The sequence below is a fragment of the Carassius auratus genome, chromosome 22, assembly GCF_003368295.1.
Source record: "Carassius auratus strain Wakin chromosome 22, ASM336829v1, whole genome shotgun sequence".
NCBI classification, from domain to species: Eukaryota; Metazoa; Chordata; class Actinopteri; order Cypriniformes; family Cyprinidae; genus Carassius; species Carassius auratus.
Window position 1 is genome coordinate 14,451,056 of NC_039264.1, and position 27,119 is coordinate 14,478,174.

Genomic DNA, 27,119 nt, shown 5'->3' on the forward strand with positions numbered 1-27,119 from the left:
AGGGGCCACCTGATTCACACCCGTTTCTTCACAAAATTGATGACCTCAGTGATTGAATGCCACACTGCTATTTTTTTGAACACACACCTTTCAACTAATTCAACTAATTGCCCAATTGCACAGCCTTAAGAGCGTGCATATCATGAATGCTGGGTCTCATTTGTTTTCTGAGAATCTACTGAACCTACTGGTAACTTGTTTGCCACGTAGCAATAAAAAAATATACGAAAAACCTTGATTATTCTGGTTAGTCACATTGTACTGCTATTATTTTGAACAAGACTGTATATAGACAGATATATAGAAAGACAGATATGCATGCATAAAGATAAATGCAAACATATACATTCGGTTTAGAATAAAGGTAAATAATGTTTCTTTTTGTTGTTGTTGTTTTTAAATGAAGCATTAACACATGTTAGACTGCACCCCATAAATAAAATCAAGCCTAGAAAAATAATAATAAAACCATTCACCCACACCTTTAAAAACAACTGTCACATCTCTGAGGTAGTTTTGCATTATTTACAGCAGTCTTGTGACTCCGGATGAGATCAGTGAATCAGACCACTGCATGATGATTGAATCATTATCAGTAAACAATCAAAAACCATTTGATCGGATTTTCTCTCACAATTTTTGCTATAACAAATGTGCTTTACAGCAAACAGAGAAAGCCTGACATTAAAAAAGTCATGGTCAGCAAATGGTACTCAACAACTTAACTTGGGCACTTAAACTCCTCCTTGTCAGGTGACTCATGAAAGTGAAACTATTACAGCGGGGTCTGTTTTGTCGAATAAGGAAGTAAACTACATTAAGAGAGAAAAACACAGTGAGTATCACGATTTCACAATCATCTTTGAGAGCTAAAATCAATCCTGACTGGTTTAAAGTTAAGTACAACAATAAGCAGTGTCAGATATTTTGAAAATACTTTAAATGAAATTAGGAGATAAAACACAGAGTCTGTAAATCAACAGATTTCTCTTTTACTTTCATTTTAACACAGTGCTTGTCTGAATTTGTTATGCTGTTTGTGTATAATTTGATTATGTGTAAATGTCAAGAAGTCAGTACTGATGTCTGATACTGAGATTGATTAATCTCTGATTCATAACTGACTCTGTGATCAACATCTGGATCTGCTTTTAGATGAAACCATGGCCTCCAGAATGAATCTCTCTGAAGAACATGACACACAGATAAAGACAGTCAAGAGGTGAGAAAACCTGAAATGTTTCACATTTGTAATGTTCAGAAACGATAAATGCACACTACAATATCATTTTCATTTATAGTCAGATTCAGTGTCGTGAATCAGATTTATCTGAACACATGGATGTGTCTGTGAGGAAAAAACGACGGATGGATGTTTCAGATCTCTGCAGAGAGGAAGACTCTTCTGTTGAGTCCAGGTGAGATATTATGAGTCTCATATTTACTGTAGCTGTGGTGTGTTATGGATATTGTCACCAGCTGTCTCTGTTGCTGCTGGATGTTTCTTTATCTATATGTGTGTATAAGTTCATTGTATTCTATAATATATGAATGAAAATAGCACATGGTTAGAGTTCCTTTTATTCATAGAAATATAATACTTTAATCTTTTAACTCTCTTAACTCTCAGGTCAAGTCACCTTTATTTACCAGCGCTTTAAACAAAAAAGATTGTGTCAAAGCAACTGAACAACATTCATTAGGAAAACAGTGTGTCAATAATGCAAAATGACAGTTAAAGGCAGTTCATCATTGAATTCAGTGATGTCATCTCTGTTCAGTTAAATAGTGTCTGTGCATTCATTTGCAATCAAGTCAACGATATCACTGTAGATGAAGTGACCCCAACTAAGCAAGCCAGAGGCGACAGCGGCAAGGAACTGAAACTACCAGACAAAACCAGCAGTTCAGTTCCAGGCTGCAGCAAAGTCAGAATAATCATCTGTTTCCTGTGGTCTTGTCCTGGTGGTCATCTGAGACAAGGTCTTTACAGGGGATCTGTATCTGGGGCTCTAGTTGTCCTGGTCTCCGCTGTCTTTCAGGGATGTAGAGGTCCTTTCTAGGTGCTGATCCACCATTTGGTCTGGATATGTACTGGATCCGGGTGACTGCAGTGACCCTCTGATCTGGACACAGACTGGTTCTGGTGGCCACGGTGACCTCGGAATAAGAGAGAAACAGACAAATATTAGCGTAGATGCCATTCTTCTAATGACGAAGCAAGTACATCGGGTGTTATGGGAAGTGTTCACGGTTATGGTTTACCTGCTTCTATGCCGCTCACTGTCACCCATTTACGCTGCTGCCCAAGTGCTGTTACCGGAACCAAACAATGTACAGGACTCCCTGAGCTAGACGCATCCAAAGCCGTATCTAGAGCCCTCACATTCTTACTGTCCTCAATTAAAGTTTGGATGCATGTCTCTAATTCTGAAATCCTTTCTGTCAGCCTAACTATTTCCCTGCATTTATCACATGTGAATCCCTTGTGGCCGAGAGAGATAGATAAACTATACATGTGGCAAGCAGTGCAAATAACAATAGCAGGAGAAGCCATTACTCTCCGTACCGAAATTCTTACCACAGTTGTTTGATGAACTTGTGAAATGACAAGCCAACGAATGCTAATGCGATGCAGGTGCACTCGCGGATTAAGAATAAAAGCAAACAATCTAATTAATCAGATAAGATTGATAGATAATATCAGAAATATGGTGGGAATTAAGTTACATTTTATCACTTTAAACAACAGAGAGTGATAGTAAGATTTTAGAGAAAAACAGAGCTACGATCACAAACCAGAAGCAAGGCAAGCAGGAAGCAGGAATGTTAAGTAAAAACAGACTCATCAAGTGAAAGATAAACAATAAATGGAAGTTGAAACAGTGAATGTGTTTCTGTCAGAGCAGACTGAGATTTTCAGAAAAGAGTTTGTATTGCTTTTATATTTCAGTCTGTGGCAGAATGAATCTCCTGAACCCAGCTGTGTGTCCATGAAGAGTGACCAGTCAATGAATCCTCCATATCATTTCAGTTTGGGAGACACATCTGTTGATCTGAGGTGTTGTTTAGTTTATAGTATGAGAAATATATATGATATTCATTAATTTATTGGTGTATATTAAATACATTAATACATGTTAACAAAAATATTTAACATTTGTTTAACTACAGTCAAAAACATAAAGGACCCGAATCACATACAGCAAAGAAGAACTTAGACTCCATTTTCAAGGTTGGTTTTGTGTGTGTGTGTGTGTGTGTGTGTGTGCGTGTGTGTGCGTGTGTGTCCATCCAACACAATAACAATTGAAAAATCTGTGAAATCTTCTCTGTAGTAGTTATATTTATTTTCTTACATGCACATAGATAAGTTTTAGGCCACTATAAAGCAGATCAATGTCCACTAAAGTAGAGAAGATGAATCCATACAGTAGGTGGCCAGCCTATCTGGGCTTACGCGCGGCGGTGCCGCGGTGGTAACTGTAATTCAGTCGCGTGTTAAAATCATTTGCGAAACTACCGCCAGGTGGCGCAAAGGGACGGATTGCGAAATGAATGTAATTGTAAAATGAGATAAAAGAAGGAAGTAAAACAACAATAACATTATTTTATAACATAGTAACATTTAAAAAAAAACATAATTTTTTTTTACAATTTGTTAATTTTTAGATGTAGGATAGTCTTAGGCTACAGTCTTCATTTTCATTTCGGTTCATTCTTGGTTTTAAAAAAATCTTCAGGTTCCATATGCAGAGCGAAATGGGAACGGTCCAGCGTTTAGCAATAATTAGTATTAAGTCTGTTATTATTCTTGATTTTTCAAACTACCAGCATTTTTTAATTATGCCTTGTGTGTGACCAAAAATTAAGTATTATTTGTTTCAGCTGTTTGATCGCTGGTGCCTCGCGCACATATTCACTGGAAACAGCAGTAGTTCACCAGACATTCGGCGTGAGCACTTTGACATATTGTTAATTATGATTTTTTTTTCCATCGATACTGAAACGCACACAGCAAATTTACCTCATGAATAATAGTTAAGCTTCAAATGGGCAACATCACAAATATGGAAACGTTTGATTTCTCCCGATTGAGAAAGCCTTACCTTATGCTTAGCTTTAAATTATTATTATTATTTATTTTTTTGCTTTATTACTAAGCCTATATTATTATATACTGCAATTATATTTATCCATTAGAATTATATATTTTTAATTATTGTTTTGTTCTGATAAATGTGTTAAATTTAAAGGATTTGTTGTAAAATATTTTCTAATAGCCTATTTTTTTCCTCTCACAAACTCAGATTTATTTTTTAGCGTGTTTAAAAAATAAAAACATGCAGCAAACGAAAATAGGTGATTGATCCGTTAAAATGAAACCTATATACGACTCATATATTTTTTTCCTCTGACAAACGTAATTTATTTTTTAGCGTGTTTAAAAAATAAAAAATAAAGAAAACATTCAGCAAATGAAAATAGGCGATTAATCCGTTAAAATGTGTTACTCTTGGTTAACAGTAATTATAATTATTTTTCTTCAGAACAGAGCCTGGGACTAATCTAGGTTATCCATGTTTTTTTTTTTTTTCATTGCATCTGAAAATGACTTTGTTCATTACATTCACTTGAATTAAAATTCGGCCTGCACCACATGCTGAATAAAAAAAAAAAAAAAAAAACTTTATCAGTTTGTAAAATTTTATTGTTTACATCAATTAAAAAAATTATGCTACTGATGAAATATAAGCTATATCCTAATGTTTTTATGTGATTTTTTTTCTTAATATATTATTTTCAGACATGAGCACTGGCATAAGCATTTAACGAACACATACAAGTCGCGCACTTTGGCAGAATTCAATTCAAATAGTCATCAACAGCCATTAGGTAAATTGCCTTTAATGTAAAATTGCGTATCAGAATGGACAAATTTGTTTTTTTAAAGGAGAAAAAAAAAAAGAAATTCAAAAAATGCCAGCGAATGAACATGTACAAACTGCGAATAGTCGCAATATCAGTATTGAAGGAGAAGTGCTGGATTTTCGTTTTTTTTTGCCCCGCAACTCACTTGAAGAAGTTCAGGTAAATAGAAACACCATACACTACGTAGCAATCCTTAATTGAAGAAATGTGGCAAAACATCTCTGGAGAGAACCTCAAAAGTGCTTTCCATATTTGGATCAAAATAGGCTACATTTGTGAACGCACATTTTCTGAAATGTTGCGCATCAGGTCATGCAAGCCTGCATCTTAAAGCCTCTGTCAAACTTTCGGCGTCAGCGAGTCCGCTATGGACCGCTAGGTAGGCGTGACGTAAAAGTCGTCATCGGAGAGAGTCTGCCGAGGCTCATGAGCAGATGACCACGCGTAGGCTTCAAAAGCAAAATTGCACATGTGCAGGCAGAGTGAAGAAGCTCATTGCTACTCGAACCTGTGCAATCCGTCAATAAAAGAATATAAAGGCAGTAAGATGTGCAATAATTCTGGGCAATTGCAGAGCTGGCCATCAGCCTGCGCATTCAGAAGTATAAATTGAAGAAGTCTGCGTCCGCGCTGGCCGTGTCTGCGTCCGAATTGCTCATGCGGAAAGTATAACACAGGCGTTACAATCGCAACTTCTTTGTGCTGTTACTCCTTTCAAGCTGAATCTCACAAAATTTGGTCAGCTCCAGACAGCATCAGGTGTTTTATTTATGGGGAGTAGAATTGTTTATTTCAATGAATGTAATAGATTATATATCATAATAGTTAGGCTATAATATTATAAATCAGGTTGGTTTGTTTTGCTGACGTAATATGTAAATTATATGCGTATAGACTTGCACTTAGACCATAGTGCGGCCCGCTGGAAAAAAAGGTTGAGAACCACTGATATAAAGGTTGCTGTCCCATTTTATACAGGAATTGTTCATTTTGAAAAAAAATCGAATTATATTGTTAGTTCTAATTATATTGTTAACACAAGTTCATTTAGAACTTTTTTTTTGAATTTAAAGTTAGTTTAATTGTATTTAAATTCAAGTTTAAAAAAAGGTTTTAATTGCTTAATTTATTTTTATCAATTAATAATATGTTATCATGTTTATTCTTGTAAAAAATACGTGTTTATTCTTTAAGAAAACAAGGGGAAAAATAAGGGACAATCCGAATATTTGATTTGCTACAGGCTACCTATTTATTTATTTATTTACCTACCTACAATTATTCAAATAATAATAATAATAATAATAATAATAATAATAATAAAATAATGTCATTAAAAAATACCATTGGCCTGAGTAATTTTGACCATTATAGAACTGTGACTTTAAAGATGAGTCATTTAGGTGGTAAAAATACTGTGAAATTAATAATGGCATGGATTTTAGAGCATAACAACTGAAGGTTTATGAAACATTAGCCAATAAAGCAATTCTTTTTAAACAACGGAACTTAAAGTTGTGAACTAAAATATTATTTCAACCATACAGCATGTGAATAAATAAAATGCATACTTTTCATAACATTTCATTATTCATAAAATGCATAACGTTTCTGGTGTTTGGATTTTCTTAAACTTAAACTCTCTCTCTCTCTCTCTCTCTCTCTCTTTAACAGCATTAGCTCAATGAAATACGTCTTCCTTCCGTTAGAATGAATGTTTTCCTGCTTTGCTAAATGTTGGTCTCATGATCAATAAGTTGTGTTCGGCTCAATCTGATTCAGTAAAGTCAAACCACAGACAGTGTAGCCTCGGAGACCCACGCGCTGTGAGGCGGAAACAGAGGATTCCGCTTGGTCTTAAAGCCTTCCGCAAACATCCACGATCACAAATAACAATGATTTTCGTAAAATAATGATTAATTATAAATTGATGATTTGTTATTATCAATATGGTCTTGTGAAAATAATAATATGGGCTGTGAGAAAATTATGAAATGTAGTGCAGGCATGTTTCAGCCCAGTAACACACCGTTCCTCAGAGCCAAAACACAGACCGAATTCTTTTCAGCTGGAGGGGGTTGGGTTTTGTGTAGTTATTCATGGCTTGTGGGGGTCAAGATAAAGGTGTGAATTGCTCTTTCATTTGGACAGTGTCTTATGAGGCTTTCACTTGCTGAATCGGTTTATATCGGACTGTTGTTTTGCATGGTTATATTCACAGTGCTGGCTCTCTCCGACGAGAGAAATGCAACATTCACAGATTACACAATTCGTTTTCGTTTAAAAAACATTTCAAGCTCTCTGTAGATATATTTTAATGTATGTGAGACACCACGATATTATGTTAATTAAAAAAGTATACATTCATTATCATGTAAAAATTAAAGTGATGAGAGTCGCCTCCCTGTCATTAATGCACATTAATAATTTTTGCACAAACACTTGAATATGAGCTTTGTGGTTTTCACCCGCTCTGCTCCATCACGAGTACAATTCATGCCAACAGCCATATAACTGCATATTCAACAAGAATTCATGTTAAACATATTTAGCTTGATCAGAAGGTTACAATGACTGCAAGAGTCGAGCGGGATGTTAAGAGTTTGTCTGTTTCTTTTACTGATTATTTTCGGGTTAAAGCATGATTTAAACAGATTCACACTCAATCGCTTTTGCAATAATGGGTTCAAACAAATGTAATGTTACAGTGCTTAGCAGCATGCTATCTGATTTTGAAATCTTGAAGAAGTTAATCGATCTGTTTAGATAAAATAACTGACTAAAACGTACTGTTATTTTCTTCACAAACAAAATGTTCACAGCAAAAAAGCAGCAATTAAAGATGTAATGCTTACAATGTTATTAGTTTGGCATGTGATATAAGGAGATATATATAATAGATATATATAATAACTCTCCTGTTATTTTTTTTAAATTATTATTATTATTTTATATGCTATGTTATGAACATAACATTTCAAACATACTGAAATACTTTATCCACGGAGTGAAGGCGTAGCGTGTTTCTGGTATCAGTGCACGCGGAGCGGAAGTTGTTGCTGCTCACAGACTCTGAGAGTGAGAGAGATTAAATGAAATGAAGAAATGAAGACGAAATGAAGACGACCGTGGCTGCACAAGCATGGCACATCCGCAAAAATCAACCTGCAGCAATGCTCGTTGCTCGACACGCCAAGCTTTACTTTTGTAGGTCGCATGGCAGTAAATAATTCGATAATATGACCATGCAGTCAATACAGATATTTAATAAAAACTTTAAAACAAGCAGGGCTGTAAAATAAAACGATAAAAAACGCATGCCAGATCTACACCGGACACAAGTGGAACGATCCAACAAAAGACAGCAGAACCCAGTGATGGATACACTGGACACGATCCCCATCAGTGAACTGATGCTCGTTCTGTTTATGATTAAATGTTCTGACACTGCGTTCAGATGATTTGACACTATAGTGTGATGTCATCAAGTTTAGACACACTTTTCGCTGTGGGGCACAGATGACAACTTTTGACAAGTTTCTGCTCTATTTACAAATAAGTTCTAAAAAAAAAAAAAAAAAAAAAAAAAAAACATCTAAACCAGTGGGATAACCAGATGGAAATATAAACGGTCCTCCGTCCATGACACTGACTCACTGCGGAGCTGGCAGTTTTAATCTGAACAGCTCTTAAAGCTGAGGGGATGTTTATATGCATGATGGGCTAGTATATAATTTTTTTTTTTATTAAATTAAATAAATAAAGGTCTTTCCAGCATTAAGGTAATAACAGTACTGTTTTTTTTTTAAATCATCTTGTTGCAGTTATAAATTTGACCGCTAAACGAATGATGAAGAACTATATTTGTCATTTGAATATTCATTTAAATATCGGTTTAAATCATAAATCAGATTTTTTTTTCTAAAAAAAAAAAAAACACTGGGATTTTTTTTAGGCCATATGATATTACCCTACTTTAAAAGCAAGTGAAGAAGGTTCCCTTTAAAATTACTTTAGTTGTCAATTAGTACTAAAGCTTTTTTTTTTTTTTTTTTTACATCGTGTGAATGTTGTTGATTATAATGAGAGAACTTGAGTTTAATCGTGAGGACGTTTTATTAATTCTTTAGAGTTTCAAAATTTTAATCGTGCCGGTTTAATTTTATACGTTTATTGTTTTAGGCAAATTAGGCCTAAATAATGGGAACGAAATTATACAGTGCTTCACATTTAAACATGCAACAATTTCTTAATCAGTTTACAGACAAATGTCTTTTTCCCAATAAGTTATGTCAAAATAAAGGACAGGTAACGAATAACAAAAATGCATGTTGTTTTATTAAAGGAAAAAATATATTTATATTTAAAATATAAATTAAAATATATGCATAGTGTATTAAAATATTGACACTTTACATATTAATCCATGTAGCCTACCCCCCTAAAATAGGCTACCACTTTTAATGCTCCGATGCAAAGTAAACCACAATTTCTTTTGAATAATATAACGCATAATTAATATAGGCTAATATAAATAATACTGCACACCTTTTAAATGTGTCAAATCTAAAATATGGTTTAATACCATGTAGCTTAGAAAATATAAGCACAGACTACGGCACAGGCTTGACATTTATCCTGCTTGAATTCGTTCTAAGAAATGCACATAACTTCATAAATACCAAACTTTCATCTGTGAATATTAAATATTAAATATATTAAATATTTAAACTATAGTGTTTTTCTTTCATTTTCCGTGACTGAAGCAGTCAAATGTAACATCACATCAGCGAGGCAAAACTGACATCTATTAGCGAAAATGTGCTTTGATGCGCTTGTTTGATAACTTGTGGTTAAAGCGCCACTCAGCGGTCAAAGGCTGCAAATGCACTTTATAGACGGCGCGGCGGCGGTAAAAGAGGCGTTTTCGATGTCTACTTAGTGTATGTAACCTGACTGCTGCACAAAGATGAACATCAATCTAACAAACAGCCAATCCAGTCAAACTCTCTCTTTTAACCTCAGTATCTGTAGACGCTGATGTTTGAGCATACAGTGAAGTTATTAGCAGGTCTGATATAATTCAGTGATGTTTATTAATATTCATGCTTTAACTCTTGTGTATTGATCCTTTGGTTCACCTTCTCTGTGACTGAATGCAGGTTTATTGTTTGAATATTTACTATGATTTCAGGAGCTTGAGCACAAAATCATTTCTGAGTTAAAAAGCTTTAAGAGACTACTGAGTCCAGATTACCCAGAATGCTCTGAAAGAGACCGTTATGATGATGAGGGTCATAACAGAGTCAGAGAGGGTCTTCTGAAGATCACACTGCTCCTCCTGAGGAAGATGAACCAGACAGACCTCGCTAACACACTACAGACCAGTAAGAGCTCTGGATCAGCAGATTATAGCCTGTGTTTTTATTATCAACCTTCTGTCTTCAGTCAATAATGTTCCTGAATGTCACGACACAATCTAATATCTAACATATCAAACCAAAAAATAAATTTCTAACATATTGCTCTGCCAATAATAACAAATGTTTCCTTTGCTCAGAACTGATGCCTGTGTATCAACAAAAACTCAAATCCAGACTACAGGATAGATATCAGAGAATCAGTGAAGGACTGTCCAATCTTGGAGACTCAATATGTCTGAATGAGATCTACACAGAGCTCTACATCACAGAGGGAGGCAGTGGAGAGGTCAATAATGAACATGAGGTGAGACAGATTGAAACAGTGTCCAGGAGATCAGAGACACAGGAGACACCAATCAACTGCAATGACATATTTAAACCCTCACCTGGACAAGACAAAGCCATCAGAACTGTGCTGACTAAAGGAGTCGCTGGAATTGGAAAAACAGTCTCTGTGCAGAAGTTCATTCTGGACTGGACTGAAGGAAAAGCCAATCAGGACGTTCATTTCATATTTCCACTTCCTTTCAGGGAGCTGAACTTGATACAGAAACATCTCAGTCTTGTGGATCTTCTAAACCACCTTCATCCAGAAACCAAAGAGTTTAAGTCAGCAGATTATGAGGACTACAAAGTCATGTTCATATTTGATGGTCTGGATGAGTGTCGACTGCGTCTAGATTTCCAAAACAGTCTGAGCTTGTCTGATGTGACAGAATCAGCTTCAGTGGATGTGCTGCTGACCAACCTCATCAAGGGGAACCTACTTCCTTCTGCTCTCCTCTGGATCACCTCTCGACCAGCAGCAGTCAATCAGATCCCTCCTGAGTGTGTCCACCAGGTCACAGAGGTACGAGGATTCAACGACCCTCAGAAGGAGGAATATTTCAGGAAGAGAATAAATGATCCGAGTCTGGCTGAGAGAATCGTCACACACATCCGATCATCAAGAAGTCTGTTCATCATGTGTCACATCCCAGTCTTCTGCTGGATTTCAGCCGCTGTTCTGGAGAGGATGATGGGTAAAGCAGAGAGTGCAGAGATCCCCAAGACTCTCACACAGATGTTCACACACTTCCTGATCTTTCAGACCAAACTGAAGACACAGAAGTATGATGGGAAATATGAAATCGATATTGAACAGGCTAGAAAGATTATTCTGTCTCTGGGAAAACTGGCTTTTGAACAGCTGGAAAAAGGGAACCTGATCTTCTATGAGGAGGACCTGAAAGAGAGCGGCATTGATGTCAGAGAAGTGTCTGTGTACTCAGGAGTTTGTACCCAGATCTTCAGAGAGGAGTTTGGACTGCAGCTGGGGAAGGTGTTCAGCTTTGTTCATCTGAGTATTCAGGAGTTTCTTGCTGCTTTATTCAAGCTGCTGTCCTCTTCTGAACAAAACACAGGACTGAAGAATGTGTTCAGGTCACCAATGATCAGTTTACTGAAGAGAGAAGTGGACAAGGCCTTACAGAGTGAGAACGGACACTGGGATCTTTTCCTCCGGTTCCTTCTCGGTCTCTCACTAGAGTCTAATCAGACTCTCTTACAAGGTCTCCTGAGAAAGACAGTAAGCAGCTCTGATATCAATCAGGAAACAGCTGCATACATCAAACAGAAGATCAGGGAGAATCCCTCTCCAGAGAAATCCATCAATCTGTTCCACTGTCTGAATGAACTGAATGATCGTTCACTAGAGCAGGAAGTGCAAAGATACCTGAGCAGAAAAGATGTCTTTAGTGGAAGAAGTGACTGTCATCTCTCGGGAGTCAAACTGTCTGCTGCTCAGTGGTCAGCTCTGGTGTTTGTGCTGTTGAACTCAGAAAAAGAGATGGATGAGTTTAAACTGAGGAAATATGATCGATCAGAAGAATGTCTTCTGAGGCTGCTGCCTGTGATCAAAGCATCTAGAAAGGCTGAGTGAGTATTTTACAGTGTCTTTGTTTTATTGACTTTATTTTATATAGTACGCCTGTGTTTCTCTTCCTTGATTTTTAATTATTTAATTAGGACAGAAAGGTCAGACTTTGCTCAGACAAATGTCTTGTCACTTAACAGAAATAATGTACAGTACAGAGCATAAAGTCATGGTGCAGTGGAAAAATTAATATTGTGTATGACTTCCATGAGCTTGGAGGACTGCATCCATACATCTCGGCAATGACTCAGATAACTTATTAATAAAGTCAACTGGAATGGCAAAGAAAGCATTCTTGCAGGACTCCCAGAGTTCATTAAGATTCTTTGATTTTATCTTCAATGCCTCCTCCATCTTACCCCAGACATGCTCAATGATGTTCATGTCTGGTGACTGGGCTAGCTAATCCTGGAGCACCTTGACCTTCTTTGCATTCAGGAACTTTGATGCGGAGGCTAAAGAATGAGAAGGAGCGCCATCCTGCTGAAGAATTTGCCCTCTCTTGTGGTTTGGAATGTAATGGGCAGCAAGAATGTCTTGATACCTCAGGCTGTTGATGTTGCCATCCACTCGGTAGAACTCTCGCATGCCCCCATACTGAATGTAACAGCAAACCATGATTTTTTCCTCCACCGAACTTGACTGTTTTCTGTGTGAATCTTGGGTCCATGCGGGTTCCAATAGGTCCTCTGCAGTATTTGCGATGATTGGGATGCAGTTCAATAGATGATTAATTGTAAAAATCAACCTTCTGCCACTTTTCCACAGTCCATCCTTCCTGCAAGCTGTGGGCCTTGGCAAATGCAACACTATTTTTTAGTTGTCTTCTGTTTAATGCTGGTTTCTGAGCACTTAATTCGGTCATTGAGACCACTGCGTGAAAGAATTCAACAAACTGTTCATGTAGATACGGGGGTTTCTGGAGACCAGTTCTTATGTAGCTCTGCTGCAGTTGAAAAAGGGCTTGTCCTGGACTGTCGAACCAACAAATGGTCCTCTCGATCAGTTGTCTTACATGGCCTGCCTGACCTGAGCCTCAGATGAACTTTACCAGTTTCTTCAAATCTTTTTCTTATACTCTCCACGTTTAGATACATTAAAGATGTCTGACACCTCAGCAGGAGACTTGGTCTTCAGGCTCTTGATGATCAGCACTTTGGTCCGTGGTTGAATCTTTGGCATGCTGTCAGAGATCAGGATGCACTTCAGATCAAGGTTGGGTGTGCTGGGGTTCTTCTAAACACCTGGGAATGTGTTAATTACAGTATTTATCACAAACACTCTAATCTGTGATTGGTTGAATCCTTTAAAGATGTGACAAGACTTTTGTCTAAGCAAAGTCTGACCTTTCTGTCCTAATTCAATAATTAAAAATCAAGGCATGATAAGATTTTATTTTGGTAAAATAAGCGTAATCTAGAGGCCTTTGCCTTACATATAAGCCACTTCTGATTCCAAATGATCAACTAGAAGTCAAGTTATTATTTGTTGTACCTGTTGTACAACTTGGATAGGCGACAATTTTGTTTTGTCTGGGTGTATATATATATATATATATATATATATATATATATTAGTGGTGGGCCGTTATCAGTGTTAACGTGCTGCGTTAACGTGAGACTCTTATCGGGCGATAAAAAAAATATCGCCGTTAATCTATTCTCAAAGTTGGGTTGGGAGATGGGTCTATACTAAGCAAGCTATGATGACTTTCACCTTGATATTTTATGTAACCGACTGGCTGAGGCCAGCCTAAAAAGATCCTCAGGACAGTCGACGGGCCACTGCTGCGCCTCGCCACGAAAGCTTATCTTTTTCATGTGTGTTTAAGCCTTACCGCTTGTTGATTTAAACATTAAAGCATCCAAACACAAGATGTGGAAAAGTCAAACAGAGAAGCTGGTTACTCGCGCGCGGTGTTCAGTGCGGAGAGAGAGAGAGCCGCATATCACGGACAGCGACACTGAACCGTGCTCTCTTCTGCGAAGTTCTCCTCGAGGTCCCTCCTGCACCTGAACGAACAAATACAAATCGCAGTTTGAACAAACAAAAAGATGTAAAAGAGCCCAATTCAGTACTGGCCGTGTTCTGGTGTTCAGGGCTCACACAGAGAAAGGTGTCAAAACACTTGAACTTTGAATTTTTGCTCTAGTGCCGACAAATACATACGAAATATGTCAAAATATCCACCTTGGAAATTATGCTCGAAAAAACTGTCAGTTATTTCTTAAGTGAAAGTAAACAGTTGAGGAAAAAAATGGGATGTGTATTATATTGGATGCGTTCATCGTCTCTTAAAGTGACCGCGCCTAATTTAGCTACTGCCTGCTGTAATGTTAATCCAAGAAAATGAAAATGAAAATCACTCACTGCTCTTGACTACTTTGTAGTTTTAACAGTCAAACCAAAAATTATTCAGACACCAGATACATTTTTTGATATATATATAGCAAAACTGTAATAATGTGAGAAATGTTGAAGGTGTCTGAGTAAATGTAGGTTTGATTGTATATTTCATTTTTACATTGAAGACTATCCAGTGCAATTTTACATTTAATTATTTAGTTTCTGTACCTTGACACCTACAAATTAAACAATTTCAAACAGGGCCCACTGGTACAACCTTCACGCAACGCTCCTGGAACGCAACTGGAATCCGTTGGGTGCGTAAAAAATGTAGAGAGACATTCTCTCTCTCTGCAGACAGAGTATGTGTGGAACAGGCGTAAGGTTGTTTGCACCTTGTGCAATGTGGAATTAGTTTACAGCTTTTTCAAGCAGTTTGTGATGCATTTTGGAAACAGGAGATGAGCCCCTTTTCTAATGCACCACCTAGCTTGATAAACCCCTTCTCAAAGACTTACTGTTTGTCAATTTTATTTGGGTAACACACATATTCTGAATGCCGTCGCCAGAATTCGAATGAGCCATTTTAATCTAGATTAATCTAGATTAATTTCAAGATCACAGTGAGATTAATCTAGATTAAAAAAATGAATCAATGCCCACCTCTAATATATATATATATATACAGTACAGACCAAAAGTTTGGAAACATTACTATTTTTAATGTTTTTGAAAGAAGTTTCTTCTGTTCATCAAGCCTGCATTTATTTGATCAAAAATACAGAAAAAACTGTAATATTGTGAAATATTATTACAACTTAAAATAATAGTTTTCTATTTGAATATACTTTAAAAAAATATTTTATTCCTGTGATGCAAAGCTGAATTTTCAGCATCATTCCTCCAGCCTTCAGTGTCACATGTAACATCCAGTCTATCACATGATCATTTAGAAATCATTCTAATATTCTGATTTATTATGAGTGTTGGAAACAGTTCTGCTGTCTAATATATTTGATGAATAAAAGGTTAAAAAGAACTGCATTTATTAAAAAAAAAATCTAATAATATATATTCTAATAATATATTTTCTTTACTATCACTTTTTATCAATTTAACACATCCTTGCTGAATAAAAGTATTGATTTTATTTAAAAACAGAAAGAAAAAAAATTACTGACCCCAAATTACTGACCAGTAGTGTATATTGTTATTACAAAATATTAATATTTTAAAAACATAGCTTCTTTTTTTTTTACTTTTTATTCATCAAAGTATCCTAAAAAAGTATCACATGTTCTGAAAAAAATATTAAGCAGCAGAACTGTTTCCAACTTTGATAATGAATTATCATATTAGAATAATGTGATAATGATCCTAACAATTCAGCTTTGCATCACAGAAATAAATGATAATTTAAAGTATAATAAATTTAAAAACAATTATTTTAAATTGTAATAATATTTCACAATATTACATTTATTTCTGTATTTTTGATCAAATAAATGCAGGCTTGATGAGCAGAAGAAACTTCTTTCAAAAACATTAAAAATAGTAATGTTTCCAAACTTTTGGTCTGTACTGTATATATATATATATATATATATATATATATATATATATTTCAGTATTAAATCAGGAAAATAAATTATCAAAATGTACAGCTCCATTATAAGCAAGACTGAATACGTATGACAGGTTTTTTAGAAAATCCTACTACAAGACGTAGTCAGCCAGATGATGAACATTATTAATACTATTAATAATTAATAATTATAATATGATGCAGTCACACTTGTAGCAATATTTGTTAGTTCTGTTTGTTGATTAACGGTAAGCATCATCTGAGGTCCTCTGAGGGTCATCATCATCTCTTCTCAGGTGTTCTGGATCCAGACTATGGCAAAACATAGAAACAAATAGAGACATCATTAGTATAGCTGCTGATCCAGCAAAGTTAAATTAATTAGTTCAACCCAAGTTAAAGAATAAAAATGCGCATTTGATCAGATACAACTACACTCACAATTTAAGATACATTATTCAAATGCTTAGCGAAAGAGATGCGTTTTTAATCTAGATTTAAACAGAGAGAGTGTGTCTGAACCCCGAACATTATCAGGAAGGCTATTCCAAAGTTTGGGAGCCAAATGTGAAAAAGCTCTACCTCCTTTAGTGGACTTTGCTATCCTAGGAACTACCAAAAGTCCAGCATTTTGTGACCATAGGGAGCATGATGGATTGTAGCGTGGTATAAGACTAGTTAGGTACGCAGGAACTAAACCATTTAGGGCCTTATAGGTAAGTAATGATAATTTGTAACTGATACGGAACTTAATAGGTAGCCAGTGCAGAGACTGTAAAATTGGGGTAATATGATATTTTCTTTACCTGGTAAGGACTCTAGCTTCTGTATTTTGTACTACCTGTAGCTTGTTTATTGAAGAAGCAGGACAACCACCTAGAAGTGCATTATTACATCTGTGTTTTTCAGCAATTATATTGGACGTGAGTCAAGCTCTAATAACTCATTTGTTATTTTCTGTATATTCTCTGCAGTCTTTCCAGGTGTTATATTACACAGAAAGGCTGGTCTTCTCTGATTTCAGCTCTGAGATCAAACCCCTCACACCTGACAGAACTGGATCTGAGTGGTAATAAACCAGGAGACTCAGGAGTGAAGCTGCTCTCTACTCTACTGGAGGATCCACACTGTAAACTGAAGAAACTACAGTGAGTCTCATCACATCTCAGTAACTATAAGGTTTTCTGTAGAAGTGGTTCTGTTTGCTGCCCTTTGACCCTCAGTTCCTCAATTCAACAAAGTTAAAGCTGCAGTCCGTAACTTTTGATGCTCTAGCTGTTAATAAGCAGAACTGCTTGCGTCTTGCGGAAGAACAATGTAGCTGGAGCTACTTCTCTCTGTTTATGTCTATGAAGAATCACAAAGGTACTGGGTTACTCCACCGCAGTACCTACCCGAAGCAATCTAAAATAGTCTGAATATAAACATTTATTATAGGTGTACCCTAGTGATTCAGGACAGGCTAAAAACATGGTTTGGAAAATGGATTCATGGTGTACTCGCTTATTATATACATTTTTACACTAAAAAAGTTACAGACCGCAGCTCTGATTGGTTGTTTCTTACCGGGAGCGGTGTATTTCTGCAAATGGCAATAGGACCACTGGGAGGAGCCAGAGGAGCTTGAATTTTTTACAGATTATCTGTCTCATATTTTACTGTCAGGACATAATGACAGGTTTAACAAATATGTAAAAAATACATTTTTACACAAGTCACCTACTTCAGCTTTAAGTGGTTGATAAAAAAAACTCCATAATTTGTCTTTTGTGGACAAAAATGGACACAGATAGAAAATTGTGAAATAAACACGAACGCACAAACCCATTTACAAACCATTGAGTGAGCATGGACCCCCACACACAAAACCACACACATACACACACTAATGGGATTCCCCATTAGGCATAATGTGTTTTTGTACTGTACAAACTGTATTTTCTATTGCCCTACAAATAAACCTACCCCTTACAGAAAACTACTGGCAATTTTTGAATATCATAAAAAAACAGTTTTGTATGTTTTTTTTGTTTTTTTTTTTAAGACTGGTTTTACAGGGACACAGGATGTGTCTTCATAAACCATTTTTCAGTTTAGTATCCATGTCATTATACACATTTGTGTCCTCATAAACCATATACATAAGTTCACACACACACTGCACAATTAATCAAATTTCTGATCACAAATACAATTATGGATGCCAAAATTATGTAATCGATCAAAGCGGCAATTCCAAGTCCACTTATGTTATTCTGTGTGCTTAAGATGCGTTTTTCCTTTCGATGTTATCTTAAAAGTTTTTCCCATTATTTTAATTTTAGTTTCAGTATAATATTATAATACCATTCATATTTTTACTTTTTTATAATTTAAAAAAGAAACCAATGCAATGTATAGTTGAAATTTGAGGCTTAATACTATAGAAAAGCAGGTTTTGCAGTTTTATAATTTACAGTGTTTTCATCTTGTTTATTTTAATACAAAAAAATATGGCATACAGTTACATGAAACAATGGTTTAAACATCATTCAAACATCATGTAAATTGTGATAATGATAATTAATAATCGCAATTACAATTTCAAGGGAATAATCAACAATTATGATTTTTGTTATAATTGTTCAGCCCTAACTTCTAACTTGTGATAAAATCTAAAACGTAAGAGGTTAAGTTCATTACATCAATGGTTTATAGATTTCAGACTATATGCAGCCATTGAGTACAACAGTCATATAGTGGCTATGTAATGTTTATTTATTTATACCTTCATATGTCACCAGATGTCACCAAGCTCACGAAAATGTTTTTGGCTCTCTGAACTTACTGCAATGATTTGTTTTCACTGAAGTATAAGAAATATTAAATATGACATAAAATAAGCATATTAAACATAACAATATGGTACTTTTAGAGCTAAATAAAAAATTAAAAACACCAAAAATCACAAAAACTACAAAAATTGATAGTTTAAAAAAATGGGATCACTGCTGAGACCTTCGAAGAACAAATTAAGGGCTGCTATGTGAAGGATGCTTGAGGGTTAAAATAAATGTAAGAAATAAATAAAATATTGAAATTTGCATCTAATTAATTGCAGTATTTAGATGGAGTCTTTTATAAAAACCAGCACTGTAGTGTTTTTCTTTAATATCACAGCTGCAGTGACCGCTAGAATCTAGAAGTGCTTCTCTCGTATGAGGCTAAAGGGCTACCATATTGATACAAATATTTGAACTAAAGTAATATGTTTTGCATTATATCTAAGTTAATTATTGTCTAAAACAACCCCTTCAGTAATGTTTGTACCATATTCTGCTTTGATAAAATAATTAACTATTATTAACTGAGTACATTGCAAAATGGATTTATAAAACAAAAATACAGGAATGTTTCATTATTAAGGAAAACGTGAAAGAATCTTACACTGATTGAAGATCTCACAATAACTTAATATGACTTTACATAATCTATATTAATAGACTGATTATATTTTGTGAGTGATATCATATTTTAAATATGTTTCATAAAAAAATATGGTGATTATCTCTTTTTACCCCAAATATCATCCTTTTCATATTTTCAGTTATTGAAAAATCTGTTGATTTAATTACATTGAACAAAACTGAAAACATTAACACAAGACCTTTGTTTCAAATATAAGCCAGTAATTTTAATGATTCTCATTTGCTACATTAGTCTGAAATAATTTTAAATGTGCATTTTACATGAGTCCATCTTTAACCCCATTGTAAACTACCACACACGAGTCACAAAATATGAATTATCAAATGAAATTATTAGAATTATATATACATTTTAATGTATGTTTGTAAATACTCTTATGTACCATTAAAAAAAACTGCGTAAGTATAATCCAAAAGTAATACATACAAATGGTTAAATCTTTCTCCAACTCATGAAATAATTTACATGTACTCAGTGGCACAAAGACCTAGAATATTTTATTATGTTTGAAGAGTAATTATACAACAGGAAACTACATTCATAAATGCTACTTTCCCTAAATCAGTGTGAGAAAAAAATGCAGAGTGATGTCTCCCAACCTCCCCACATTCTACCCAACATCAGAGTAGTATGTCCTAGTTATACTGTAATGTTACTCTTAATATTTTAACATTATTGCATGTATAGTACTACAAGAGGTTTGAAGAAAACAAATACATTCTCATGCAAATACAAACAAAAACACACTCCCACACTAAATCTTTAACACTGTCTCAGAGATCATTCACGTTCTTCATTCTGCACAGGCTGAGTGACTGCAGTATTGGAGAGGAAGGCTGTGCTGCTCTGATTTCGGCTCTGAGATCAAACCCCTCACACCTGACAGAACTGGATCTGAGCTTTAATAAACCAGGAGACTCAGGAGTGAAGCTGCTCTCTGCTCTACTGGAGGATCCACACTGTAAACTAGAGAAACTAGAGTGAGTGTTATTATATTATTGAGCACAACAAACTGTGTGAAAATACTGCCAAACAAAAACATTTCATGTTAAAGGGATAGTTCACCCAAAAATTTAAATTCTGAAAAACATTATGATTTTATTTGTGGAAAATAAGATATTTTGAGAATTGTTTTTGTCCACAATGGAAAGCAATGTACCCAAAACTTTGGTTGCCAACAATATTCGAAATATCATGTTTTGCATTTCACAGAAGAAAGAAGCTCATACAGGTTAGGAACGATGCGCAGGGAAGAAAATTATGACAATTTATATTTTTGGGAGAACAATTCCTTTAAAAATCAAAATGTAAATTATCAAATACAATGATTATACTGAATGTGCTCTAAACAAATGTGTGTTTGTATATACACTTATAGACCATTGAACAACAAAGTAAAAGTGTGAGCCAAAATTATATGAATTTGCAAAAATTAATTGGCTGTAGCTTCACATATGAAGTAATGTATATTTTATTTGTGCTGCATATAGAATTACAATGTAATGAACATTGTCCTGTACATTAAGAGTAAAATACTGGCAGTACATTTGTCTGTAGTTTACTGTAATTGTACAGTACTTAAGCCACTTTACAGTGTTGCTGTAATACACTAAATTAAATATACAGATAAATAATAAAAAAATGACAGATTGACAATCTTTTTCAAATTAATCAATAACAGATTAACCTGTACTTAACCTGTACTCAATATCACCAAGTCTTGAATATTTTTATCTGTTTGAAGTGTATTTATATGAGAGGAACAGCATTCATAAATGCTACTTTTTCTGCTGTCAGGCCTGCAGCTCTCACTCTTAGATTCATCTTTGAGCAACTGATGTTATGTATTTATTATCTCTGAATTGGATTCTTATTGTTTAATTATGTAGTTAGCATGATACATTCTTACTTGACATATAAAATATTATATTTGATTTACTCTGATCTCTCCTGAGCTCATCATGACTAGTAGATCATGTGGAGGCTGATGTTTCCTCAAATCTGTGTCCAGGACAGAACAGGCTAAAGGCTCATAGATGAATGGACCAGCAATTCAATTCAAGTTTATTTGTATAGCGCTTTTTTACAGTACAAATCATTACAAAGCAACTTTACAGAAAATTATTCTACAATATTTAGTAGTAGCTTATAAGTGGTGATTGTCAGTTTGTGCACATATGACAGGATTTTTCAGAAAAATTAATACAAGACGTAGTCAGTCAGACGATGAACATTATTAACAGCAATTATCGTATGATGCAGTCACACTTGTAGCAATATTTGTTAGTTCTGTTTGTTGATTCAGGGTTAGCATCATCTGGGGTCTTCTGATGGTCAGCATCATCTCTTCTCAGGTGTTCTGGATCCAGACTGGAGCTTGTGTAAATCCTAGTTACCACGGGATGTAAATTCCGTGGCAAAACATAGAAACAAAATAGAGACATCATTAGCATAGCTGCTGTTCCAACAAAGTTGGATTAATTAATTAGTTTAACCCAAGCTAAAGAATAAGAATTCGCATTTGATCAGATACAAGTGCAGTCACAATTTAAGAGATACATTATTCGAATGCTTGGCGAAAGAGATGCATTTTTAATCTAGATTTAAACAGAGAGAGTGTGTCTGAACCCTGAACATTATCAGCAAGTCTATTCCAGAGTTTGGGAGCCAAATGTGAAAAAGCTCTACCTCCTTTAGTGGACTTTGCTATCCTAGGAACTACCAAAAGTCTAGCATTTTGTGACTTTAGGGAGCGAGAAGGATTGTAAGGTGGTAAAAGGCTCGTTAGGTACGCAGGAGCTAAACCATTTAGGGCCTTATAGGTAAGTAATAATAATTTGTAACTGATACGGAACTTAATAGGCATCCAGTGCAGAGACTGTAAAATTGTGTTAATATGATCATATTTTCTTGACCTGTTAAGGACTCTAACTGCTGCATTTTGGACTAGCTTGTTTATTGAAGATGCAGGACAACCACCTAGAAGTGTATTACATTAGTCCAGTCTAGAGCAGGCACATCATCAGAGACCTTTTGATTTCTGTCCATCACTGACTTACCAAGTTGTGCTGAAGTGTCTAACAAACTACACTTTTTGTTCTGAGCAAGCAGTAGATGAACGATTTAAAGATATGTTAACCTTGCTCCTCTGACTAAATTCAGATTGGAGAGTTTGTAAAAGTTAAATCCAAGACCTCCGGTCGGTGTGAGACTCAAATGTGACAACGGGTCACTGATGTATGAATAATTGAAAGTATCTTCCTTATTATTCAATGCAGATGAAAGTCTATAAGTCCATAATTAAGATAATACATTAAAATAATATGGAAAGACACACCGATTTGTAATATCAAGCAGCAAAACAAGCTGTTTTGTACAGCTAAAAATAGCTGAAAGGAAATGAGACCAGAAGCAAGACCCATATAATTTAGAAATGGATAGGATGTCCAGAATAATCAAATACCTCAATATTTGAGATTAGTTACTAATATGAAACACATTCTAAATTTAATAATCACTTGAAAATTAGAGTCAGATTAAACATAGAGCTACAATAAAATTTAAACTTGATCCAAATTACTTTAAAGATGCACAAATAAAATATATGTCATAGTTATACTATAATGTTACTCTTATTTTAACATTATCACATATATCGTATTATAAACTAGTTCAGCAGCAAAATCGGGAAACATGTGCATTTAAATTGATGTTTTAGCTGCTGGCAAATTGAAATATCTATAGCACTGATCTTGGTGTATAGAAAAAGTAGAGCTCATACAAACAGATATAAACACACTCTCACCCTAAAACTTAAACACAGTCTCAGAGATCATTCATGCTCTTCACTCTTTGCAGGCTGAGTTACTGTAGTATTGGAGAGGAAGGATGCTCTGCTCTGATTTCATCTTTGAGATCAAACTCCTCACACCTGACAGAACTGGATCTGAGAAGTAATAAACCGGGAGACTCAGAAGTGAAGCTGCTCTCTGCTCTACTGGAGGATCCACACTGTAAACTGAAGAAACTACAGTAAGTTATTGAGTAATTGCTTTTATTTATTATCTTGTATTAAAGCAGATCTTAGTGTTTTTTTAATCTCTCTTTTAATGTGCAGTATTTGACAGTGGATACTCTACAAGCTTCAAACAACTGAATCAAAACAACACGTATTGAACAAGACTGTCACCTGGACAAATGCTGATACTTAAGTGAATTTGCTTTCACCACATTTGGGAGGTGAAATAGTGTAGTGTAGGGTACATGTCACTGTTGACGTTATGTCACTTAAGGTGTGGTTTTGAGCACATCACAGAAGAAAGATTGGTGGGATACCTAACTTGTAGAGCCTCTTTCTCTATCATTAACACAAATAAGACACAAGAGTAATAAAATTAGTTGTATTAAGAAAAGATAGACAAGTGTTATCAACAACTACTAAATGGATACCATGAATGAAAAAGTAATAAAGTGCATAATTTGTATAAAATGCAAGTGATTACGTTGGGTGTTGTTTTGTCAAGGCTACGTTATCTGGAAAGAAATAAGGTGAATAAACTTATTATGCATCAAACTAATATGTGAAATATTAATTGTATAAAGAAAAGATAGACAAGTGTAATCGACAACTACTAAATGGATACCATGAATGAAAAAGTAATAAATTGCATAATTTGTATAAAATGCAAGTGATTACCTTGGGTGTTTTTTTGTCAGAGCTACATTATCTGGAAAGAAATAAGGTGAATAAACTTATTACTCATCAAACTAATATGTGAAATATTAATTGTATAAAGAAAAGATAGACAAGTGTAATCGACACCTACTAAATGGATACCATGAATGAAAAAGTAATAAATTGCATAATTTGTATAAAATTCAAGTGATTATGTTGGTTGTTGCTTTGTCAGAGTTACGTTATTTGGAAAGAAATAAGGCGAATAAACGTATTATGCATCAAACAAATATGTGAAAGATTATTTGTCTGTTGCTGCCTCAAAAGTTGGAGACCTTTATTGCTTCTTTCCTCATGGGCCAGACGCTCAGAATGATGGTGATATGATACTCAGAACAAGGAGTGTCTTTTGAAAGGGTATCTTTATCCCATGCTGATGAGGATTAGATTGCCATTTCTGTGCTGCAATTGTTTCTTCCTGTGAAACTTATTTGCTGTTGCATCCAGAGGTCCTAAGAAAGTTTTATGTTGGTCACAGGCCAAAACATTAGAAAACAGTCTCTAGGTAGGTGAAGGGAAGTAACTGCATTTTGACCACCCTTGCCAAAAAGTAGTATACTTCAAGTTTACTTTATTAAGTATACTTAAGTAAAGTTCAAGTATATTTTTAAGCATACTTTATGTAGCAAGTATACAAATATCTAGTAGTGTGTTCTATTAGTTGTAAGTGTACTGTTTCAATACTCCTTGGGACAAAATTGGCCCACTTTCTAGTATATAAAAGTATACTTTTAAGTATCCTTTATGTAAAACAGTAGTAAACTTTGAGTACACGACTAGTTTACCTCTATGTTTGTAGTTTGTACTACAATTATACTAAAAGTGAACTTATAGGTTTACTGACAGTTTAATAATTACATACTTTGTACACTTTGAAGTATAGTCTCAGTAAACTACTAGTTTTATACTTCAAGTATACTCATTAGTTTTCTTCAAGTGAACTTTACATCATACTTCATGTATACTACTATATGCCAATTTAGGTTTTAATTTGTATAAATTTTATTATATGAATACCTGAACTTACAAAACATCCAAAGAAAGAACAGGATGTCTGCTTGTAAACAAAACATTCATACATTCTTTTTTAAACACTTTAATGTTGGTAAGTTTCATAAAAAAAGAAAGAAAGAAATAACATTTTGAACAAAAAGCTGAAAATAGATTATGAATTGGATTCAGAATGATAATTAAAGTGTAGGTGGGAGTCGATCAACACCCCAATGCTTGAATGTAATTATTACCTCTTTATTTGTCGACATTTTATTCCATAAGGTTACAGTTTTGATGCTGTTTCATGTCAGATGATCATTTTAGATTACATATGTTCGTATTCTTTTTAGATGTTTACTAGCGCCTTTCAGAGCATCGTCCTGATCAACGACTTGATCAAGCCGTTCGGTGGGGATGTAGTGGAAAGCATATTTCAGGGCCAAGTTCATAGCAGGGCCCCTCTATGACCACTATAAAGGTTTACTACATTTTGATTGGATCTTGGTAGACTAACATACGCAAACTGTCAAACTCCATCAGACACCTCTTAGAGGGCAAGAAGAAGACCTTTGGTACAAAGCCCAAGAAGGACAAGATTTTAATTGCCCTTATGAAAAATAAGTTTATTAAAGTGTGCTATTAGTATACTTCTTTTAAATTCCGTATAACAATGAAAACATTGATTCTAGGAGCACAAGTACAGTATAGTTCAAATATATTTAGACTTTTTCTAAGGATGAGTCAAGTATACTTAAATGTCATTTTAAGTATATTTCTGAGATGTACATAAAGCCAATTTCTAAGAAGAACATTGTAGTAAGTTCGTGTGGCAAGGAAGAGGACAAAGGGGTCGGCTGGACTGCTGACGTATTTATTTAACAGAAAATAAAGAAAGTTACAAACACCCAAACGGTGACTCTTATTCTGACACGCTCAGTAGCACTTCCGGTTTACTCCTTCCGGTTTTCTGTCTCCGGTTCGGGTCAGCAGTCCGTCTCTCTCTCGCTTGCATCCGTTTCTCCTGGCGTTTTATACTCTCTCCACGCCAATTACTAGAACGAGAAACAGGTGATGATAATTTTTGCCCAAACCACTCACTTACCGCTCGTCTCCTGATTCTCTCTCCCACTGCAGACTTCGCTAAACCACGCCCCCCCTGCCACATACCCCCACCGTCCGACTCAAGCCGGGGAGCCATCCAGCCTGCAGCCCCCCCCCCATTTCTGGAGAGGAAGTCGGCCACCGCCATCTGAACACCCGGCCTGTGGATCAACTTTAACTTAAAAGGCTGAAGAGCTAGATACCAACGAGTGATCCGCGCGTTGGTATCCTTCATGCGGTGGAGCCACTGCAGCAGAGCGTGGTCCGAACAGAGGGTGAACTCCCGTCCCAGGAGATAATAGTGGAGGGTGAGGACGGCCCATCTGATGGCAAGGCACTCTTTCTCGATGGTGCTGTACTTAGCCTCTCCCTTCGAGAGCTTCCGGTTAATGTACAGTACTGGCCTTTCCTCCCCCTCTATCTCCTGGGACAGGACTGCCCCCAGCCCCCTGTCCGATGCGTCTGTCTGCAACAGAAAAGGGAGAGAAAAATCAGGAGAGCGTAACAGCGGCCCGCCACACAGAGCAGCCTTGACCTGAGTAAAGGCCTGCTGACACGGCTCCATCCACTGGACCGTATCTGGTACCTCCTTTTTAGTAAGGTCAGTCAAAGGGCTGGTGA

General features: G+C 35.5%; 1 protein-coding gene and 1 long non-coding RNA gene across 2 annotated transcripts; both read left to right on the plus strand.

The window, feature by feature from the left end:
* The first annotated feature begins 1,013 nt into the window (after positions 1 to 1,013).
* LOC113040496 (NLR family CARD domain-containing protein 3-like) lies at positions 1,014 to 17,460 on the plus strand. Its single transcript, XM_026198821.1, has 7 exons — positions 1,014 to 1,222; positions 1,302 to 1,418; positions 2,954 to 3,061; positions 3,175 to 3,235; positions 10,127 to 10,319; positions 10,493 to 12,272; positions 17,176 to 17,460. Exons 1-7 carry the CDS (start codon positions 1,164 to 1,166, stop codon positions 17,351 to 17,353), a joined length of 2,496 nt encoding a protein of 831 aa, XP_026054606.1. The 5' UTR covers positions 1,014 to 1,163; the 3' UTR covers positions 17,354 to 17,460.
* A 3,149-nt stretch (positions 17,461 to 20,609) lies between these two features.
* On the plus strand, positions 20,610 to 24,647 carry LOC113039801 (uncharacterized). The gene is made up of 3 exons (XR_003275073.1): positions 20,610 to 20,649; positions 23,528 to 23,701; positions 23,787 to 24,647. It is a non-coding gene; the product is annotated as an uncharacterized LOC113039801 (long non-coding RNA).
* The last annotated feature ends 2,472 nt before the right edge of the window (positions 24,648 to 27,119 follow it).